A 19,098-nucleotide genomic window follows, 5' to 3' on the forward strand; every position below is an offset into this window, starting at 1 on the left:
CATTCCCATTCTTATGCACCCCATGTAAGCACATATAGATATTTATTTAACTTCAGAACATGACTTAGAGTAAATTTAGTCTGCTTTAGTGAACTTTGTTGCCAATCTGAGCGATTTAGAGATTTTACAGTATTAGAATATTCCTCTCTTTCAAATAGGCAGTTTGCAATATCATTTGCTTGTAATTTATTTATTATTATTACTCAAACTGATAGCACTCATATTTTCTAAACATAGATAATCACATTTCCTGCCAGAAAAAGTACACAGTAACAAACAGAAAATCACTCTTAAGTACTGTTGCAGCAGACTCTTACAAACAATGTAATGTAACAATTTATGGACTCTCCTGGCCTAGCAAAAATTTGAAAAAAACCTTTATAGGCTCAGAATTTGAGATGCCCATAGGAAGATCATAACAGCATCTTTAAATTAGTCTTTGCAACAAAGAACTGTTCTAAACACATAGGGACTGTTTCATGGAAGTACTTGGAATGGGGGTGGGGCTCCTAACTCCAGCAGTTGTTAGATGCGTCTTGTTGGCTGTGAGCTTTTAGGCATGTCATACTAGACAACATATATGAACTTCCGCTTGAAAGAAATCCCAAGGCATGCAGTTCACATTTGTAAAGCCTCTGATAGCTACTGCCTAGTCCTGTAGGTACTTGGAAGACCTCCCACATCCCAGTTTCATTTAAATATCTAAAACTACTAGTCTCGTGATGTTGCTGGACTGATGGGATTTTGGCTCCTAGTTAAACCCATATTTAGAAGTTAAAAAGTTAAGTCCTTTATGTCCTGACTCTGTAAACGCACTTAGCACGCGTCAGCTGGGCATGGAGCACTGCAGTATGTCCATTGTACATAGCAGCCACTGCTCCGAGAAACGCATTGTGAATTGGATACTGGCTTCTTACTTTTCTTGATACAAGCTTTGAGTCTCAGAAACTGAGCTAAAGCCAAGTCATTAGTGATACAGTTTCTTGGGATTTTTTTTTTTGAGAAAAGGTGCTCATGCAGTTATTTCAAATGTCATCTTTACAGTTTTACTTTCATGTTCACACACTCAACGGAAGAACATGTTAACCAAAAATCATGAGTGAGTACATACCAGATTATAAAGGTACTGCTGAGGCATTCTAGTTGATGCTATATCCCATTGACTCTGAAATGATATCTCATTTCATAGGTATGAGAACTGGTAAGAACCATTGTGGTTTTGTTTTTAATTACCTTTCAGGAGCTGATATAAAAACACTGCCTCTTAGCTGAAAGCTTCAAAACAAGCAGAAGATTTTTAATGTTGATTTAAAAAAAAAACAAAACAGAGTAGTTGACAAGGCATATTGGGACAGAAAGGTATGAAGGATATTGAGTTGGGCTTTCACATTAATTCACATCCTTTATTGTTTTTGTTAAAAGCTTATGAATGAGTATCAGTTTTGTTCTTTGATGTTCTTTGCGATCTTTTTCATGTCTGCCTACAAAACAGCTTGGTGCTTGATTCTTTTTCTGAAGCCTGTGAACATCAGTAAGTGAAATAGATATTAAAGTTACATAGTACTCAGTTCTGTCAGTGAATTTTAACCACGGTGAAGCGTGGTTAAAAATCGGGAGCAGCGATTGCTGTCTGCTGCTGTGAGGACAGCGCTCTCGCAGTGTTCTGCATTTGTGATGTGCAAGGTCTGTATCGGTCCTGTTCCCAGTTGGGAATTACCACAAAATGCCTGTTAACTACAGTGCTGGGAGTAAATTCTAGTTTTGTGGTGTGTTTGCCAGACAACACTAAGGGCTAAATTTCTTTACATTTTGACTTCTCTGAGGTGAAAGCCTGAAAAGGCAGCCCTACCATATACCAAGAAACATAGGGGTTTGGTTCTGCCACTGCTCCAAATTCCAGCATTGAGTTGTCTCCGTGGACCAGCTTTGTTTCTTTGAATTTATTTTTTTTTTTTACTTCCTTATGATAAGTCTGCTTGACTAGGGTTTGAGCTGTTGATAGATGATTTCTTTGTATTGGCTTTACAATATTCATTTTCAGACATTTGGGGCTGTTAAGAAGGTGAAAAACCTCCCAGTAGTCCATAGAGCTGAGACATTCCTGTGTTCCAGGTTGTAGTCAAATGACTGTGCTATTGACTTACTTCTTAAGTGAACGGCACGTACTGTGAAAATCAGCATCTTCTGTAGCTATGGAATGCATTGAATATAAAGAATTGAAACTGAACCTTGAGAGCCCTGGGACAAGAGACATTCGATATATAACTAGAAGGAAGGTCTTTGAGTTCTCTTAATTGAGTGTGTAGGGGAAATTTTTTCAGTTCTGGATGACTTTTTTACTTTTTTGCCTTTCAGATGCAGTGTATTACTGTTCAACAGTGTTCACTGTGACTACAACTTGAATTGTTAAGATGCATACTGCTTTTTTCCCCCTGCATATGGCTTCATGGTGGTACATCAACAGAGCTAGGCACTTTACATCAATTGCGCAGACCTCTCTCACTTGAGCTTGTGCCATGCTTGGTAGCAGTGATTGGCTCTTGTTTTATCTTTGGATCAAGACATGCCAGGAGATAATAACACACAGTTGGTTTCACAAATGTTTTTCTGAGTTCAGTGGCATTCAGAAATCTATTGCATCATTCTAAGTATTGGAGAAGAGAGTTGTCTAATGTACACAGATTCATTTTTCTATTTCACTCTGGTCTGAACTTGATCCCACTTGGCCGAATACGTTTAGTCTGAACTCCTCTTGTCTGCAATAATCCAGCCTCTCAGCCCAGATCCTCTCTTGTCTACGAAGTTTGTCTTCCCCTTGTCCAGACAATCCCAGTTTGATGCTGAAAATAGCCATTCCTGCTAATCCCTGGCTTCCTCCTTCTCCTCTCTCCTCCATCCAGTATTCTGTTCCCACTTGGTACCTAATTATCTCTTCTGGCAGGTTTTTCCTCTCTTTCCAATTCATATTGCCTCGTCTTCACCTCCTCTAGAGATCCTTTCCTGATAAGTCTTAATTTTAATTTTCTCATCACCTCGCCTGATTTGATAGTATTCTACAGTCTTCTCCCTGCTCTGCATTTTTGTTTGTTTTTCTTTGTCACTAGATTTTAATCTCATTACCAAGCTCTCTCACTCTCTTTGAGTTGTTAGTCCTACTTGTCTGTCATTTTCAGGCTTCTTTCAACATGGTGGATTTTGTCAATCCGTTTTCTTTCTGTATTCCAATCCCAAATGTTGCCTTAGTCTTTCCCTTTCTCCACTCACCTGACTGGTCCAAATTCAGTGTTGCCGCACTGTGTGTGTTTTTCATTATTTGACAGTCTCCTCTTTCAGTAAGGTGTAGTCTCTGCTTTATATAGTCCAACTTTCCTTTCTGCAGTCCTCGACTTCTTGCCAGGTCAGTCTCAGAGATCCCTCTTACTCCCTCCTTTTCTCCATCCGCCTCCTCGCCAGAGTCCCTGTCCCAGGCTCTTCCTTCCCCTTCTCCAGTCCGGCTTTTGTACTGCCTGCATTGGCAACCAAATGGTAGTGGTAAGATAACTTGGAGAAGCCATACAGGAAAACACTGACTTTTTCTTCTAACGCATATTCAGTATTGTGTGGGAATGGAATATGCATCGTCTTGCCATGTTGCTGGAGCTGTCAAGAGATGAAGAATGATCGAGAGTGAAATCCTGAGTGATTGTCCTACCCGCATTCAAAATCTGATTTTTGCTTATTAAAAGCTCGTAGCTTGGATCCACTACTCTGGGTCCCCAAAGTCATTTGAATTACAAGTCCCTACCCCAAGTGTGAGTGGGGAGGGAAGGATGGAAGATTGTTAAAAAAATTCTGATAGCATTTTACTGTCTTTATTCTCAGAACTGAATGAACCATATGGATGAGGTTAAAGAATAATATTAAACAGTACTAGTAATAAAGTCTGCCAGTGGCAAAAATCCTGCATAGAGAGCATCAGCTGAAGTAGTTAAAGTTTGGCAAGCATATAAGCAACTGAAAGCAGTTTTTTTAAACAAGAAGTTTTGGGCAACTTTATTAATAGACTGTTGCTAGCAGCTCTGCCTGTAATAAACAACTCGATTAAAGTTCCCAAACTATATTCTACAAATCCATGTAAAATGGAACTTGGGCTAGAAACAGATGCACTCCTGATATGACTCATTTACTCTGCTGGAGTGTTTTAAATTAGCTTTTAGTTGTTTGTCAGTTTGGAAAAAAGTATGTGATTAAAAAAAAAAATAGCCCTGGTTTTCTGTAGAAAATAATATTACTGAAGCTTGTGCCGTGATTGGTGAACTTCTAGATTTTTTTTCCTGTCTGGTAATCAGAAAAAAAAAAACACTTTGGCTGTTACAGTCTTGGATAAGGGGAAGGGGAGCATTATTTCTTTGAAGAAAGCAGTATTTGTTTTCAATTTGTGTGCCTCAAATGCGCAATTCTGCTTACTTCATAGGATAGAATTTATGTTCTGAGTTGCTAAAGAAGAAACCCTGAAGTATCACACCATGAGTGCACACATGGTTTTGTCTGACTGCTGTTCTGCCTCTCCTCCTTTATTTTTTAAATCAAAAAGTAAAGTTGGATTTATTATTTGGTGGAGGAGGAGAGGCAACATAGTTGTTATGTCTCTAGAAAAGACATTAGCATCTTTTCAAGAGAAGTGTCTGTCAGGAGCGAGACTTTACATGGGACAGACCTGAGTACCCCAGTTATAGGAAGAGGTGCAGTCAGTGTTCACACCTTATTAGTCATTATAGGAACTGACAGTCTCAAGGAACTACAGTACCTGAGTTTCTTTCTGTGTGTGTGTGTGTGTTTTTCTCCCCTTCAGTTGGAAATGACACTGTTTAAGATACAGTATTTTTGAAGCATCATTTGCTTTTCTGTAAGCTGCAGGGCAATTCTCCTTCGGGAGTGCAGACACAGCACGGTCACTTTGGCCCTTGCAGACTTTCTGCACGTGTTTGTGAACTTTCCTGTGTCCACCAGTAAGGCATGCGTGCTCACCATATGCTACAGGCTTGTTCGTTCCCAGCATACGGGAGAGGTAGGCAGGTAGTGGCTGCAGAAAAGGCAGTCCTTAGGCTGCTAATCAGAGCTGTTGCTGTTAGAGGGTTTTAATCAATACAAAGAGATGGAGTAGCTAATACTGTAGGACAGAGCCAAATCACCTAAGTCTGGGACAGTTTCTCTTACAGCTTTACTTAAAACTTAATTACCATAAAGACAAAGAGCACAAATAGAGAGGGATAGCGATAGCACTGAACTGCAAACAGTCCTGTGAAGTCTTTGTCATCAGTCCTTTCTACGTGTTGCTTGCCAGCCTGTATTTTCTTACTTCATGCTTTGACAAACATTGATTTTTTACCATGCTACTATTGAATGAATTACATTGCTAGGTAGAAAAATCTCAAAGAACCAAAACCCAGAACACTTTAACTGCTCCCTGAAGTGTTAAAATCAGCCTTCACAATTTTCTCTGTGCAGAAACATTTATAGTCCTCATGGATTAAAAATACAGCACAGATTACTTTCCTGAAAGCTGTTCCTATCCTTTTGTTTATGCAACTAGTTGGCTTCAGAGCTTGGTTCTTACTAACTGCAAGCAGTCCAATTTTGAATTTTGGCTTGGTTTTGGTGTTTGGTTGGTTTTGTTTTTTTTTTTTGAGCAAGGCAACTGTACTGTCAGTCTGAAACAAACAGACGGGGGGAAAGAATCCTGTTATCAATTGTGTATTCGAAGTGCATTTTTTTCTTACAGGGACAAGCTGATCTTCTCAAATACGCTAAAAATGAAGCACTGGAGAATCTGAAACAAATCCATTATGCCACTCTTTCGTGTGGACTCAATAAGCCAGGCACTGAAAACGCAGAAATCTCAAAGCCCCGTCGAAGTCTGGAGGTCATACCTGAAAAAGCAGGTGACGAGAACGGAGAATGAGGAAACGCTCTTCTCGTAATTCTGGAGTTTATAACTCTGTGACCAATTGTAGCTGCATAGGACATTTGCTTTGCACTTACTGTTGGAAAATATTTGGAATTTCTAAAGCACAACTGGAGAAGCTAATTACAATCTATTGAAACTGTGAATGTATGTAGCAACTCTGCTTCTGAAGGCAATGATATTGTGTAACATGGAAATTACGTTATTGGCCAAAATGGAGTATATATGTAAAAGATACTGTAATTCAGTAATAGCGTGCTGAAAAGTTCGTTTGAGTGCCATAGGGAAATGAAGACTTTTTAAAATGAGCTGTAACTAGAGGGAAATTAGTTGACAGAATTTGACAAGATGCCTTGATTTTCAAAAGAATTAGATGCACAGGTCCTTTATTTCTTTGCACAATTTTTTAATTGTGCTAGTGAGGTGAATTATTCTTTTGAAAATCAGGTTCTAACAAGTAGAATGCACGTGTTTCACACTATATATAATTCAGCCGCTCAGATATTTGGGGTTGAAGTGGTATTGTTGAGCCATAAATTAAAATGAGAATGTAATTAGACAGTGATCACTGACTTCAGTGCACTATAGGAGAGCCATTATGTAAAAGGAAAATGTGCAATCAATCTGATAGCCTATGTCAGAAGAAGATACATACCTATTTTGCCTAAGATCTTCTGCAAATGTGTGTAGATAATGTGACCAAACTGCAAGCAAAATGTTGTAAATAGTTTTTCATTTTGTGAAGTGCTCATATTAAAGAGTTTTATGAGATTGCTCCCGGACAAGTAAAGCTTTTCACTAAATTTTAACTTTTTTATTTTTCAAGTATTTTCTTCCTTACAGAATAGGTGATATCTCAATAAGCAGGTTTGTCAAAAAAATTAAATAAAATTGCTGTTCTGGTTCTGTTTTGGTTTTCAGACATTAGGTAATGGTATTGTAGCTGATATGCTCATTGTAAAATGACTATACCGACCTAGAGTGTTCTCTTACTGTTTCTGATTTAACAATAAAATGGACTATATAATTACAGAAGCTAATAAATTTGAAGAAAAACAAGCTAAATCCTACAGAGATCAAAATGCAGTTTTTGTTCAGTTATGGGGAAAAAAGGGAAGATGGTGATGTCTGTGGAAAAGCATTGTTTTAATTAGAGATCTTCGAGGCATGCGTTGTACACTTTTCTTTTTTTAAACCAAATCAAGATGCTATTTTTGCATTCAGATTTAAGTGAACATATACATATATATAATGTCCTGTAAAAGCCAATGGAGGTCTGACCAAGAACATCGGTATACTTACACTTAATATGAATTATTAGGGACTTAAATTTATTTTCTAGTCATTATAATATTAATGGGGAGGGGAGATGAAAACAATGCATACTAAATGTCACATCTTGAGCCTGCACTTCTAAATGTCAAACTACATGGGTTAGGAGCAGTCTTAGAAGGTGCTAAGCTCTTTCAGTGTCTAGCGACAGACTGTATGCCTCAATATTACGATCTTGCCAGGAGTGAGTTCTATTCTGTGTTGTACAAAACGAAACATTTAACCTGTGGTAAACACGCCTGCAAGCGTTGACTTTTAGGCAGTCCTTCTCTATGTTGTCAGCTGGAAGTCTTCTGATTGCACCTGACGTTCATGGGAAGCAACATGAAATTCACTCGCACTGACTATACTCTGAGCCAGTATGAAATTAGTCTTCTAGGGCTGAATCTATCAGATCTACATCTGATTTATCTACAGCAAAATAACTGTTACATGAAGATTCAGCTGGGCTATAAATATAAAAAGGTCAGTTTCACTTCGTCAGAAAACCCAAAACCTAGGCTATTGGAATTTTAGTTCTGACTTTTAGTCCTAATTGAAAGATGTAGACTGTGGAAAAATGTCAGTACAGTTAGTGTTGTTCTGCAAAAAGGCCTAAAACCCAGTAAAGCTCCATTGGCACTCCTGGCCCTCTACTGTTTGCATGGCATTTACAGAATGACGTAATTTATATCACAAATGAAGCATTTCTGTAGAGTCTTTTTCTCCAACCAGGTCATCAGAATTGATGGCTTGGGTATTCTTAGCATTCGCATCTTTCTGTTTAGCAAATTACACCCTTGAAAGAGATCAGGAAAGGTTGAAAGAATTGAACACAATTTGGTGTTTTTTCTTTGGTTTAAAGCAAAAAAAAGTAAGTGAAACATGAGTATCACATGCGCTAGGGCTGACAGATTTTGTATGTTAAACTCCTCGATATATATAACTCTGCTTACTCTGGTCCTGTACTGTCTTTTTAAAAAGGAGGTTAATAAAAAACAGTTAAAATATATGCATTTAACAAAGCGACTATTTAAGTATGTTTGGATATTTGTGTAGTGCTGATTCCTTAAAATGGAGGTCAGTTTTGTGCATTATTCATACTCGGTTCAGATCTGTATGTACCATTAAGTCTTAAATGAACTCAGTCAAGCAGATACTTCGAAATCAGATGTGTAGCTAAAAATCCTTTAGGGAGTTTACATGTTGCATGTTAGAAGAAGGCAGGATAAACACCTGCAAGCAAAGTATCAGGTTCTATTGTTAACCCCGTGATGATAATTTCAAACCCAAATTTATTAGCATATGTTTTCAGTTGTATTTCTTAAAACATTCTTTGCATCCGTGATGCAATTTACTTTTATTATTAGTCCATTTTTCCCAGTGTTTCTTTAGATTATATAGAAGAAGGACCACCCAATATCTGTTGAAGTATTCAAAATAAAATAATCACAGGTTGACTTTACACTTTTTTTTTTTGCCTGTATTTTCTTAAATGTGCTGTGATACAGTTGAACTGTTTACATAGTTTTGAACTATGAAAGATGAAGCCAAAACATAAGTGACTATTTATCTGACTGCCTTTTTACTTTTGTTTACCTCCAGTAATCAGAGTGAGTATGGGTATGTATGGAGACCTAAGTCAGACCTAAGTCAACGTACTGCTCAATTTAAAAGACAATACTAATTGGGAAAGGAGAATTTCACATACAGATTAACCATGAAGGCATTAACAGTGATATCTTTTTTGAGCACAAGAAGAAGGATAAAGAGTGCCTGTTTGAAAAAGGAACATCTCTCTAAGCCTTATCTGCGTTCTTCCTGCCTAAACTTCCCTCCTCATCGGTTGTGCTTGGTGTGGTACATGGCAGCCATTGGATATTTAATAGCAGAGCCCGGGACCATGTCCTCCATCCTCTAAACACACTGGCCAACTAGAACACTGGCCAAATACAGAAGAAAACTCTGTGCTCCAAGAGTTTCCCCAGCAGCACGTAACTGAGGAGCACTACTGAGCCTACTGATGTCGCCAAAATGGCAAAAGCCTTCAAAACGGAGTTGTAGGCCAAGCTCTACTGGTGAAGTTGTAGCCCTTCTGCCTCTGATGTTAGTCTACTCAAGTCAGTAGGATCAGGATTTAAGTGCAGTGTTTTGAAATTTCCCCTTTGTCTTAGATCTTTTGTCTCTTTACCTTCTCTTCACATTCTTATGTTGCTGCCCCAAGAAGTATATTGGTGCCCCACACAGTTTCACAACCTTGCCCATGCAGGCATGGTGAAAGATGATGTATGAGTTTTTCCAGCTTTTTCCAGCTACTTTGTACAGCATAGGAATATTTTTATAAGACTCCATGGCTGGTTACTGTATTCACTTTTTCCTGTTTTGAAGTTGAAGCAGCAGAGAGATGATTCAGAGTTGCCAACATGAAAAATGGAAGTGGTTTCCAAGATGACTAAAAATTAACTCTGGTCTACTAATCAAATGAACTAATCTGAAAGGACCCAATCCTCCACTCTTGGCAGTGCTTGAGTTTCCCTTCCATTTGTATGATTTCCTAGTTTTCTACTGCATGAATCTTATTTTATCCATAACGCTGATTTCTTCTTGCTATATGCGTCGTTTGCTGCACAGATCAAGGAAACTCCGGAATGTCCTGTACGCGGTATAATAATCTTCCATTAAGCCTTAGCCTACCTAGCTTTATGCTTGTGTTAGCTGAAGGTTCAAAATGAATGTAAAGAGGCGAATTTGCCAAAAGGGTGATCATACTGCCATATCCATGGTACAGTGTGCACATGCGATGGCATGTACTTCATGGTGAAATCATTTTATTACCATGTAGCTAACAGTTGGAGAGCTGCTGCAGGAGGATGACTAGCCCATGGGGTTTTAATACTGTGAGCAAAACTCTGAAACTCGTGAAGTCAGCAGCTTGCTTCTTTTGACTGTGGTTGGTGTAGGACTTCACCACTTTTTTTCTGTTCACACCTACTCACTCTGACCAATTAAGCTTTCTAAATGGAATATTTAACAACTTGGTTTAAAAATGAATAGATCTGCTTGTATTCTATAATGACCTCCAGTCTTTTGAACTCTTGTAAACATTAAAAAAAAAAAATCTCCACAGTTCTTACCACCCCCTGGTTCCTTTTCCTCTTGGTATTTTGAAAGCAGCTGCGGGACAGGTCAGTTCGGTAAGTTTTCAAAACTAACCCATGTGATGCTCTTTATTCATTACAACTTGTTTGTTCACAATAAGAAAAAGGCAGTGAAACTATTGACGTTTTCTGGTTAATTCTGTTTCTGAACACTATTAAACTTCCCTTTCTGACTCATCACCTTTGTTCGCTGGGTGGCTGTGGAAAGGCAGAGTAGCAAAACAGCACAGCAGAAGGATTAGAAACAGGACTTGAGTACAAGAGCACCAGCAAGCGCTCACAGGCGTGGCAAAGAGGGCAGCAGTGCCGGGGGAGCGGTCCGGTGTGGACGCCCAACTCTTAATTTTGCTTTCCTTGCCCAGCCGCCTGCACTGCTTTGGTGTACGTGCTTGTGCCACTTCAGCCCGTCGGAGTTCCCACTCGGTGCTGCTTCAGCACACGGCGGCTGAGAGGAGAGGGGGAGGATGACATGTGTGCATGTGTTGGATGAAGAGGAGCGTTCTGGGAGGCTGCTGCGAGAGCAGGCAGCTTGGGCTGAAGCGAGGGCAGCACCACCCAATAGACATTCAGCTGTCGTGAACCTCTCCTTTGCCAAGAGCCATCCAGCCTTGCGGAGCCTCCTGCAGTCCGTACAAGAGCTTTCTGAGTGAGCTTAGATGTTTTTTGTTAGTTACCTGTTTTCCATGGAGAGAAATGTGGAGGAGCAGGGGCCCTCCTGGGCTGGGTGCAGTGCTGGCCCATGCATTGGTGACCCTCTGGGAGAAGGGAACAAGCAAGGCCAGGAAACGGAGCGCAGGAACTCAAAGGTCTGGGCTTTGTTCTTCAGCCCTCAGCTTCCTCCATCGATAAATTGGAGGAAATGACACCCACCACTTTTCGAAGTAGCAGAAGAAACGTACTGTGTAAGTGCGGAGAAAAAATAACCCCCACAGAAGGCGGCTAGGAGTGAAATAAACTGACATATAAATAGTACGTCGTGAGAAGGCAACACTTTTTGCATTTCAATGCCGTGTACATTAGGTTTCACTAGATACTGTTTCAGAAAGTCCACCGATCCCTATGGAGTTTTTCAGTGGCATGTGCTTAGCAGACGTACTCAGAAGTGCTACTAATTGGTAAAGAGGGGTTTGAAATAGAAATCCTGTTGGTCGATTATAAGCTATGAAATACAAATCCTGTCAGTCGATTACAAACTTAATGTTTGTGTGGGGTTCCAAGTCCTGGGGAGTTCAGTATTTTTACTGTCTAGTAAGAGAGTGAAAGAAGTTTTTGTTACACTCTATGGGCTTTATGCTGTGGCTCACAGCATGAGCACTTCTTTTGATCTGAAATGTTGGTTTATGGATCAAAAAAACCCCTCCCAGAAATCTTAGAAAAAGCCCTAGGATTCAGCTGTAGATCTCAGTCTCTGTCCTGAATTCCAGTACTGATGATACCTGCTACAATTTTGATGCATCCTTAGCCAAATAATGATTAAATTTCTGAAGTCTGAATAGGTAACAAAATCTTCAAATACCTTTTTATATAATGTGCTGGTACTGCTACTTGTACCAGGATTACTGAAAAAAAGACAGAATTTCTTTGGATGGAGAAGTAAGGATCAGCTCTTAGACCAGTAATCTGTAATTGTGGAGGTGAGTAGGGAGCTTCCCAGGCGAGTAATGACTGTCCCTCCATTTCAGAAAGCCTCATGCCTGCGACAGGGAGCAGTCGGCAAGCAGGACTGGAAATAGCATTTCCTGAACATCCTTCTCCAGGGTGTGGTATTTTGTGCTTACTTTTCATTGCACACAGTTTTACAGAACCATACGCTTTGCTCTTTATTCCTGTTTTCTTCTGAGCTTTGATTCACAACCAATATTCAAAGTTTATTCTCTTGGAGAGGGTTGCATTGATTTGCTAACTGAATGTTTTTCCAGCACTCTTTCCAACATAATTTTAACAGCTAATAACTCATGACTAGTAAGAGCCTGAGTGTATGGAGAATGCTAGTGATGTCAGCACTGTGACAACACAAAGTTTTGCAGTGAAAGTCTGATTACTGTTATATGAGGGCAGCCTAACACTGGGGGAGGCTGCACCGGGGACAGTATTAGCTGAGGAGACCTGTTAGCTCGGGAAGGGGAGGTGGCAGCAGTTACAAGATTAAGGACAGAACTGGGTATGAGAGAACATACTCATTTCTGGAGGAGGAATCAGCTACTAAATCCAGCTCCTTCCCCTCACCCCGATGTCACAGGCGAGACTTCTCAGACATGACAGTTCAAGATAAAAACTCAATTTTGTATTAGAGATAATTCTTTGTAAGTGATGATCCGTCACGTGTGATGGAGCACTCTGACAGCATCTCCCCAGAAGAATTCTGGCAAAAGAAAAATGGCATTTTCTACCCACACAAAATCTCTGCCACAGCTGAAATCCCAGAGGAAAACTGCAAGAACAATGATCAGATATGAACAATGTGTTTCAAGCTAATCAGAAGCACAGTGATAGGCTTTGCCTACCATAGTCACGTTACCGAAAGTAATATGATCCGAGGAATAGGACCCTGAAGAGATAACATGCGCCCATACTGGTGAAGACTGCACAGAGTAGGATGGAGCACTGTATGTTCTAAGATCAATCCCAACTGTTTTCCTAATCGGCATGGAAAAAGACATGCTCTGTGCAGTTTCCAAGCAGCGCTATTTTTCATGTATTTATTTTCTCGTATGGGTACAAATGAGAAAGGCACTTAATAAATAACACTCTAATGAGCAACACTGGAATTGCAGCTTTTGCAATTTGCCTCAGTATGTAACAGGCAAATTACATTGATGCAATTCCCCCAAGTGCTGAATCTCTCTGAAAATCAGACCCCTACACTTAAGATTCTGTTCATAGACTTTTCTTTAGAAGAACGAGATTAAAATTATCTATGATCTGTGCTGCAAGTAATAGCATCTATAATGCTATAAGAATGGCTATATTTGCTATTCAAATATTGCTGTTTCCAGGTTCTATTGAACTGTTTCAAATGCAGATAAGGTAGGTAAATGCAGAAATCCTTTAATAAAATGAAAGGCTACAAAATACAGAAATCCGTAAAGGCCAATGCTTTATAGTAGGTGGTAGTCACAGCCATAGGATCTTGTTGAGGCTGTCTTAGCCATCTCAAGAAGGATACTTTGCAGTTTATACAGAATCTCAGAGTTACAGTGTGTTGCACTAAACAAAGGAAGATTAAATGTCATACTTCAGGGCTTAAAATTATCTCTATTTCATAACAATTGAGAGAACTTTGACCTATCTGCTGAAACAACTGGTGCAGGTCAATGGCCAGCACTAGCTGCTTAGTAGATCAGGCATTTGAAGCTACGTAATAATTCCTGTGGTTTTGAGCAAATTTAAAAATATTTCTGCTATATGTTTAGGGCACATTTGAAATCATCGTACCACCAAAATGTTAAAACCAAACCTCCCCTGCCCCTTAGCATTGCTGTCGCTATGAAAGACGAGGCACAGACTTCAGTCCAATTCGGAAGCACGCGACTGCACTGAGTCCCACGAAGTGCTGACTATAAACTGCAATGGAGAAACCAGGTTGTATCTAGATGAGTTTCCCAGTGGTGTAGCCAAATGTCCATGAAATACCTGACAACAAGAAACTTCTTTAATTTTGCAGTGCTGCTGATGGCCACTACGTAAAGCAGGAGAAACAATTTGAAAGGCAGAGGGCAACAGCAATGAAAGACGCTCAGCTGGAGGCCTCCAGGACTGCTTTCAAAGCCCTCATTGTATTTATCAGCTCATGTGATGATACTCAGAAAAAAAAATGTCTTCAAATCCCTTTTTCTTGCTTAGGCCTGTGATATTCCTGCTGTTTGCCACTGGCTACCTGTGCTGCAAAGGTAGCCTTTGCTCCTGGGTCCCTTAGCATACCAAGAAGGCAGCAAGCATTGCTTTACTTGCAATGCTCTGACAAACTCCTCAGGGAGTCCAGAAACGTGGTTTTGTCACACTCATTTTTCCCAATGCTGACAGCTTCCAAACCTGCTGCTTCTGTCACGGTTACTGTCCTCTCCTCCAATGACCTGGCAGGGGCTGCAGCCGGGCTCAGACCACCCTGCGGAGCAGTTTTGAGGCAGGGTGAAAGAGTCGCTGAGATGAAGACCTACACCTTTGATGAGCTGCTGATGAACTGCAGGACCCAGCAACCACAGCGTTATCAGCTAGCTTCAGGAAGGACTGTTCTGCCAGATCTTGGCTGAGAAGGAAAGAGGCCCGGGGGCTGACAATGAAAGCACTTCTGAAACAGGAATGAGGGAACCCTGTAGTATTAGGGAGAAAATGGTCACCGAGAAAAGCACTTGAAAAACTGGTACTCCTCAGACGTCCTTCTGAACCTTCGTTCTCACTGTCAATGAGGACTCACAGTCCGCAGTATGTATCAAATGACTTGTGATATCTTCATTTAGGCTGGAAGGAAGAGTAATAATTTCTGAATAATCAGTGTCGAAGAAAAGCAAGTGATTTTTGGAAATGCAAAGAACAAGATGAAAAGTGTTCTAGTGACTCTGTAGGGATATAATAAAAGAAACAGAAAGGGATGAGAGCTCTCCTGATCATCCATCTGCGGTGTGATGTGGCCAGTTCATACCTTGGACTTAACTATGGTTTAGGAAAAGACCTTAATTGGAACTTTATTATATAAGTCTTCCCAGCAAAAATCAACTGCTACATACAGCTAAGCATATATTGTCAAAATTAGACAACAGCTTCAGCCTGGGTTATTTCTAGTTGTTTCAGACTGAGTTATGGAGAAAGAAATGAATCCTTTTGCAGTAATTGGTTCTGCTACTGTACTTATCCCCAATTTTCTGAACTGTCAAGCCTCATTTCTTCTGTTATGTAGATTGACATTCCTCTCAGTAGTAGTTCTCATTATGATTTGAAGGACACCATGGCCTGGTTTTCTGGGATAGGTACTGAACGAAGGAAAAGTAACCTACTATTACTTCGTCCATGGTGTTCTGTAATGCTGATAATGATACCGGGTTCCTTCTCATACACTGGCAATTTGCTAGACAGGACGGTTGACAGAGCTGTAATTCATCAGCCACGGGCTTGGGTCTAACAGAATGTGGCAAGGTGGCAAGTGTCCCAGTGTGGGTGATTCGAGCTGAACAAAACTGAGGGGTATTTCAAAGGTCCAGCTGCTGTTTTCGTGTATTTTGATGCAGCCACATGGAATAATAATTTTTTCAGGATCACAAAGGGAGAGGGTGGGTTGCTGAAGAGAGAGGAGGAACATCCACTAAACCATGTAGTGGAAGGCAAGGTTTTCTCTGTGCTTGTCAGCTCTCCTTTGAAATAATATCCCTCATAGAATTCTATTAATTCATTACCAATTTGATATGAAAAAGGTTATGTTTCCACCAAGCCTTTTATCCTTTAATTAGATTTCTCTGTTATTGATGCTCTCATAATAAAGGTTATGTTTGAATGGAATTTATACACTTACATGACATTTAAAACTGCACAGAAACACTGTGTGAAGTCATTGCATGCAGAAGTTCTATTAACTACATGTCAGCATCCAATAAACTCTGCACTTTTAATCCTTTTCTTAAGATCTTGAAGCTTATCTGATGTTGTGACATTTTATGGCATTTAAATGTCTCGGCAGTGGGACTTTGTTCTTCTCCTCATGCACACAGCTCTTATAAGACTGAAAGAGCTCTAACATTGCAGAAGAAGCAGGGAAGATGACAAAATGGGCTGGAGTGCCAACTATTTCTCAAGTAAATTGTAGCCAGCTGAACTGCAAACACAAGCTGAAAGCTCAGACTTTTCCAGTGGTTTGTAGCATGCTGAGGCGATCTGGAGTTGGAAGGATGCTTGCACCAAAAACAAAGTTAAGTTCAAATTCAGCTGGAATGTCTAAAGGGAAGAAGTACGAAACACTGGTCTGGTATCGGAAAGACGTATTACCACATGCCGGATGATCTATTGTGAAACTGTTCTCAAAAGCTTCAAACTGCCAACCGGTTTCAGACACGACATGAGGGGTTTGTAAAATGAAACCTGACACAAGTGAAAATAGTTTGTATGACTGAGAAACGGAGCGTGCTTATTTTCATTAACTGTTTCCCCTGCAGTGCTTCAAATCCTAGAAGTGGGCAGGCAGGCAAGCAGCCCAAGCCCACCCCCAGTGTGGTGGCTGCCCCCGCATGCAACACAAACACGGTTCGAGAAAAAGGAGAGCAGGGCAGGAGGGTGGGGAGGGCTTTCCCTTTTGATAACACCGTAACGGTGTCAGGTGCTTTGCAAGTTGTTATTCTCTCCTGTACTCCACATTAGGTGTGAATGCACTCTCCACCAACGCAACGGTTTTTGGCTTCATGTTGTCAGCAGCCGACGCATACGTGTGGCTGACTGCCTCCCACCAGCCCTCTGCACTCTCGGGTAAGTATGTGATGAACCACGACTGCGTTCGTCCTCTACCACAGGTTGACTGCGCAGACAAACAGAGGACTCAGCAACCGAAGTGCTGATAATAGAAAGTACAATAAATCCACAAGAGTGGCAGCAACGGTTTTCTTTATTGCTTGTGTGCTTGCCTTGGGCTTGCTCTGCCAAGGGGGATGTTGATGCACAGCGCTGACAAAGGAAGAGGACGCTGAGTCTTGCTGGAGTGTTAGATAGAGAGGGCTGCACTAACAAAAGATCTTCTAACATATAAATCTGTGCAAGGACGTAACAGCATCATACAGGTATGAGCAGACCCTGGGCATGGATCTGGCACTTACCAGGCTCATCAGAGGTATTTTGAGATGAAATCCAGTATGGGCTTTTCCTCATTTCAGCGTCCAAGTCAGGTCATTGTAGAGCCGGCTGCATCCAGAGACCTGTACCAAATGATCATACTGGAGGTGGCTTTACTGGTTGTCTTTTACTGAGAAAGGAAAACTCTTTGAAATGAAATGGCTTTGTCTTGAAAAGAGTGACCAAGACCCTTCTAAGAAATATAGTTTCATCTTTTTCCAAGTAACATAAAGTTTGTACTTGCTAAGTTTTAAGGGAGAAAAATTCAATTGGTATAGAGAGGATCTCTATCCTTCTGACAGTCAAAAGATGTGCACACCTTTAGGAGAAATGAGCTCATCCTCCAGATGGCTTCCCTGAGGAAGTAAACTGCAAGTAGAGGAAGGGTTATTCGCTGTCCTGTAATCTCAACAAGAAACGAGATCTCGGGCGTGTTTGGAGACTGAGCTGAGGCTGGCCTGGCCTGGAATATTTTGAGAGAATTATATTTTTGTAAACCTCAAACCATGCTGCTTTCTTGAGTCCAGCTGAACATATGACTAAGTGTCTGTGGGACAGAGGATAGGTGTGCTGGTGTCCTGGGATCTGGCAGGAAGGCTCTGTGTGGTTTATGTGTAACACGTTACTTGGGGTACACCACAGTCTATTTCTGGCTACCCTGTGGCAGAGCTATGGACTTCCTCTCTGAGGATACTTCAACAAAACTAAACTACCACCACTCTCACTGACAGATCTCATGCACTAGTTAGAAGCACTCAGGTCCCAGTGAGCAAAAGCTGGGCCAGACGGATGTCATCACTGCTTCTGGGAAAGGTGATAGGTAGACCAAAATTCTCCACATAGAGCTGCACCACTAAAAATCAAGGTTTGTTGGGCTACATCTGTGGGACCGCATCTTCCAAAATGTCAGTCACGGTGCAAATGTCCATCAGATGTCTTCCCTAGGGTAATTTCTCATATAAAACATCCTGATTTTAGTCACTGACAGCTATTTATAGTCCAATTTTTCTACACATTTTGTGTAAATATTATTCTGTGGTCCAGACTGAGGTTGTTTCTAACTTTATCTCAGTTGGTTTGCTTGGCTCTGTTTGTTAATACTGCTCCCACCTTTCCTGAAAGTTGCCATGCAGCTAAATTTATGATCTCAGCAGCCACTGTTTGTTCTGTACCTCTGCAGAAAATGAAAGGAAACATCACAGCTCCGTCTTCTTGACATGAGGGCTGCCACTGTGTGGGCTTAAGTTGGTCTCAGGTCCACTTTACTGAGAATTTCTGGCAAATACCCTTTCAACAGATGAGCCAAAGTGGTATTCAGAGATTTAGGTGGAAAGACTTCAGATAATTTAGTCTGCCTAAAATCAGTCATAAACACCAGGTCACCTAATATCTCCTGCCTAGATTCTTCACCTGCAGCAGGTCTTTATTTCCACATGACTTCCTTCCTAAGAGCTATAAAATGATGAAAATTAAGAATTAAACCATTTTTGTAGGTTATGTTTTTCAAAGGCTAATCTTCCTCATAATAAAACTTGCAGTTTATTTCTAGTTTGTTTGTCCGCCTTGAGCTTTCACTCATTCATCAGATAACAGATCTCACTATAATCGAAATCTTTCTTGTAGTCTCATCATGAAGAAACATTAATTATATTATATATCAGATCGAAGCATCTCACTGAAGTGAATTGTCAACGCCTCAGGTCATTCTTTTGCCTTCCTTGTTAATCCTTTTTGATCTCTCAGCATAAATTCTGGTGTTGACACTATGAAAGCATATCTAGCATTTCAGGAATGACAGAGACACGATCCTTCCTAGTGAAACATCACATGGGCTCCCACTGCTAGTCACATGTTTCTTCTTTCCTAAATGTGTTTAAT

The 19,098-nt window shown here is 40.5% G+C and overlaps 1 protein-coding gene across 1 annotated transcript in view; it reads left to right on the forward strand.

Moving 5' to 3' along the window:
- Window positions 1-5,962, forward strand: part of PLCL2 (phospholipase C like 2) — a 108,251-nt gene extending 102,289 nt beyond the window's left edge. The window contains exon 6 of the mRNA XM_086614527.1: window positions 5,762-5,962. Coding sequence (XP_086470653.1) covers window positions 5,762-5,941 — 180 coding nt within the window. The 3' untranslated portion in view covers window positions 5,942-5,962. The remainder of the gene's footprint in view (window positions 1-5,761) is intronic.
- The last annotated feature ends 13,136 nt before the right edge of the window (window positions 5,963-19,098 follow it).

The sequence above is a fragment of the Tauraco erythrolophus genome, chromosome 7 (assembly GCF_009769465.1).
Source record: "Tauraco erythrolophus isolate bTauEry1 chromosome 7, bTauEry1.pri, whole genome shotgun sequence".
NCBI classification, from domain to species: domain Eukaryota; kingdom Metazoa; phylum Chordata; class Aves; order Musophagiformes; family Musophagidae; genus Tauraco; species Tauraco erythrolophus.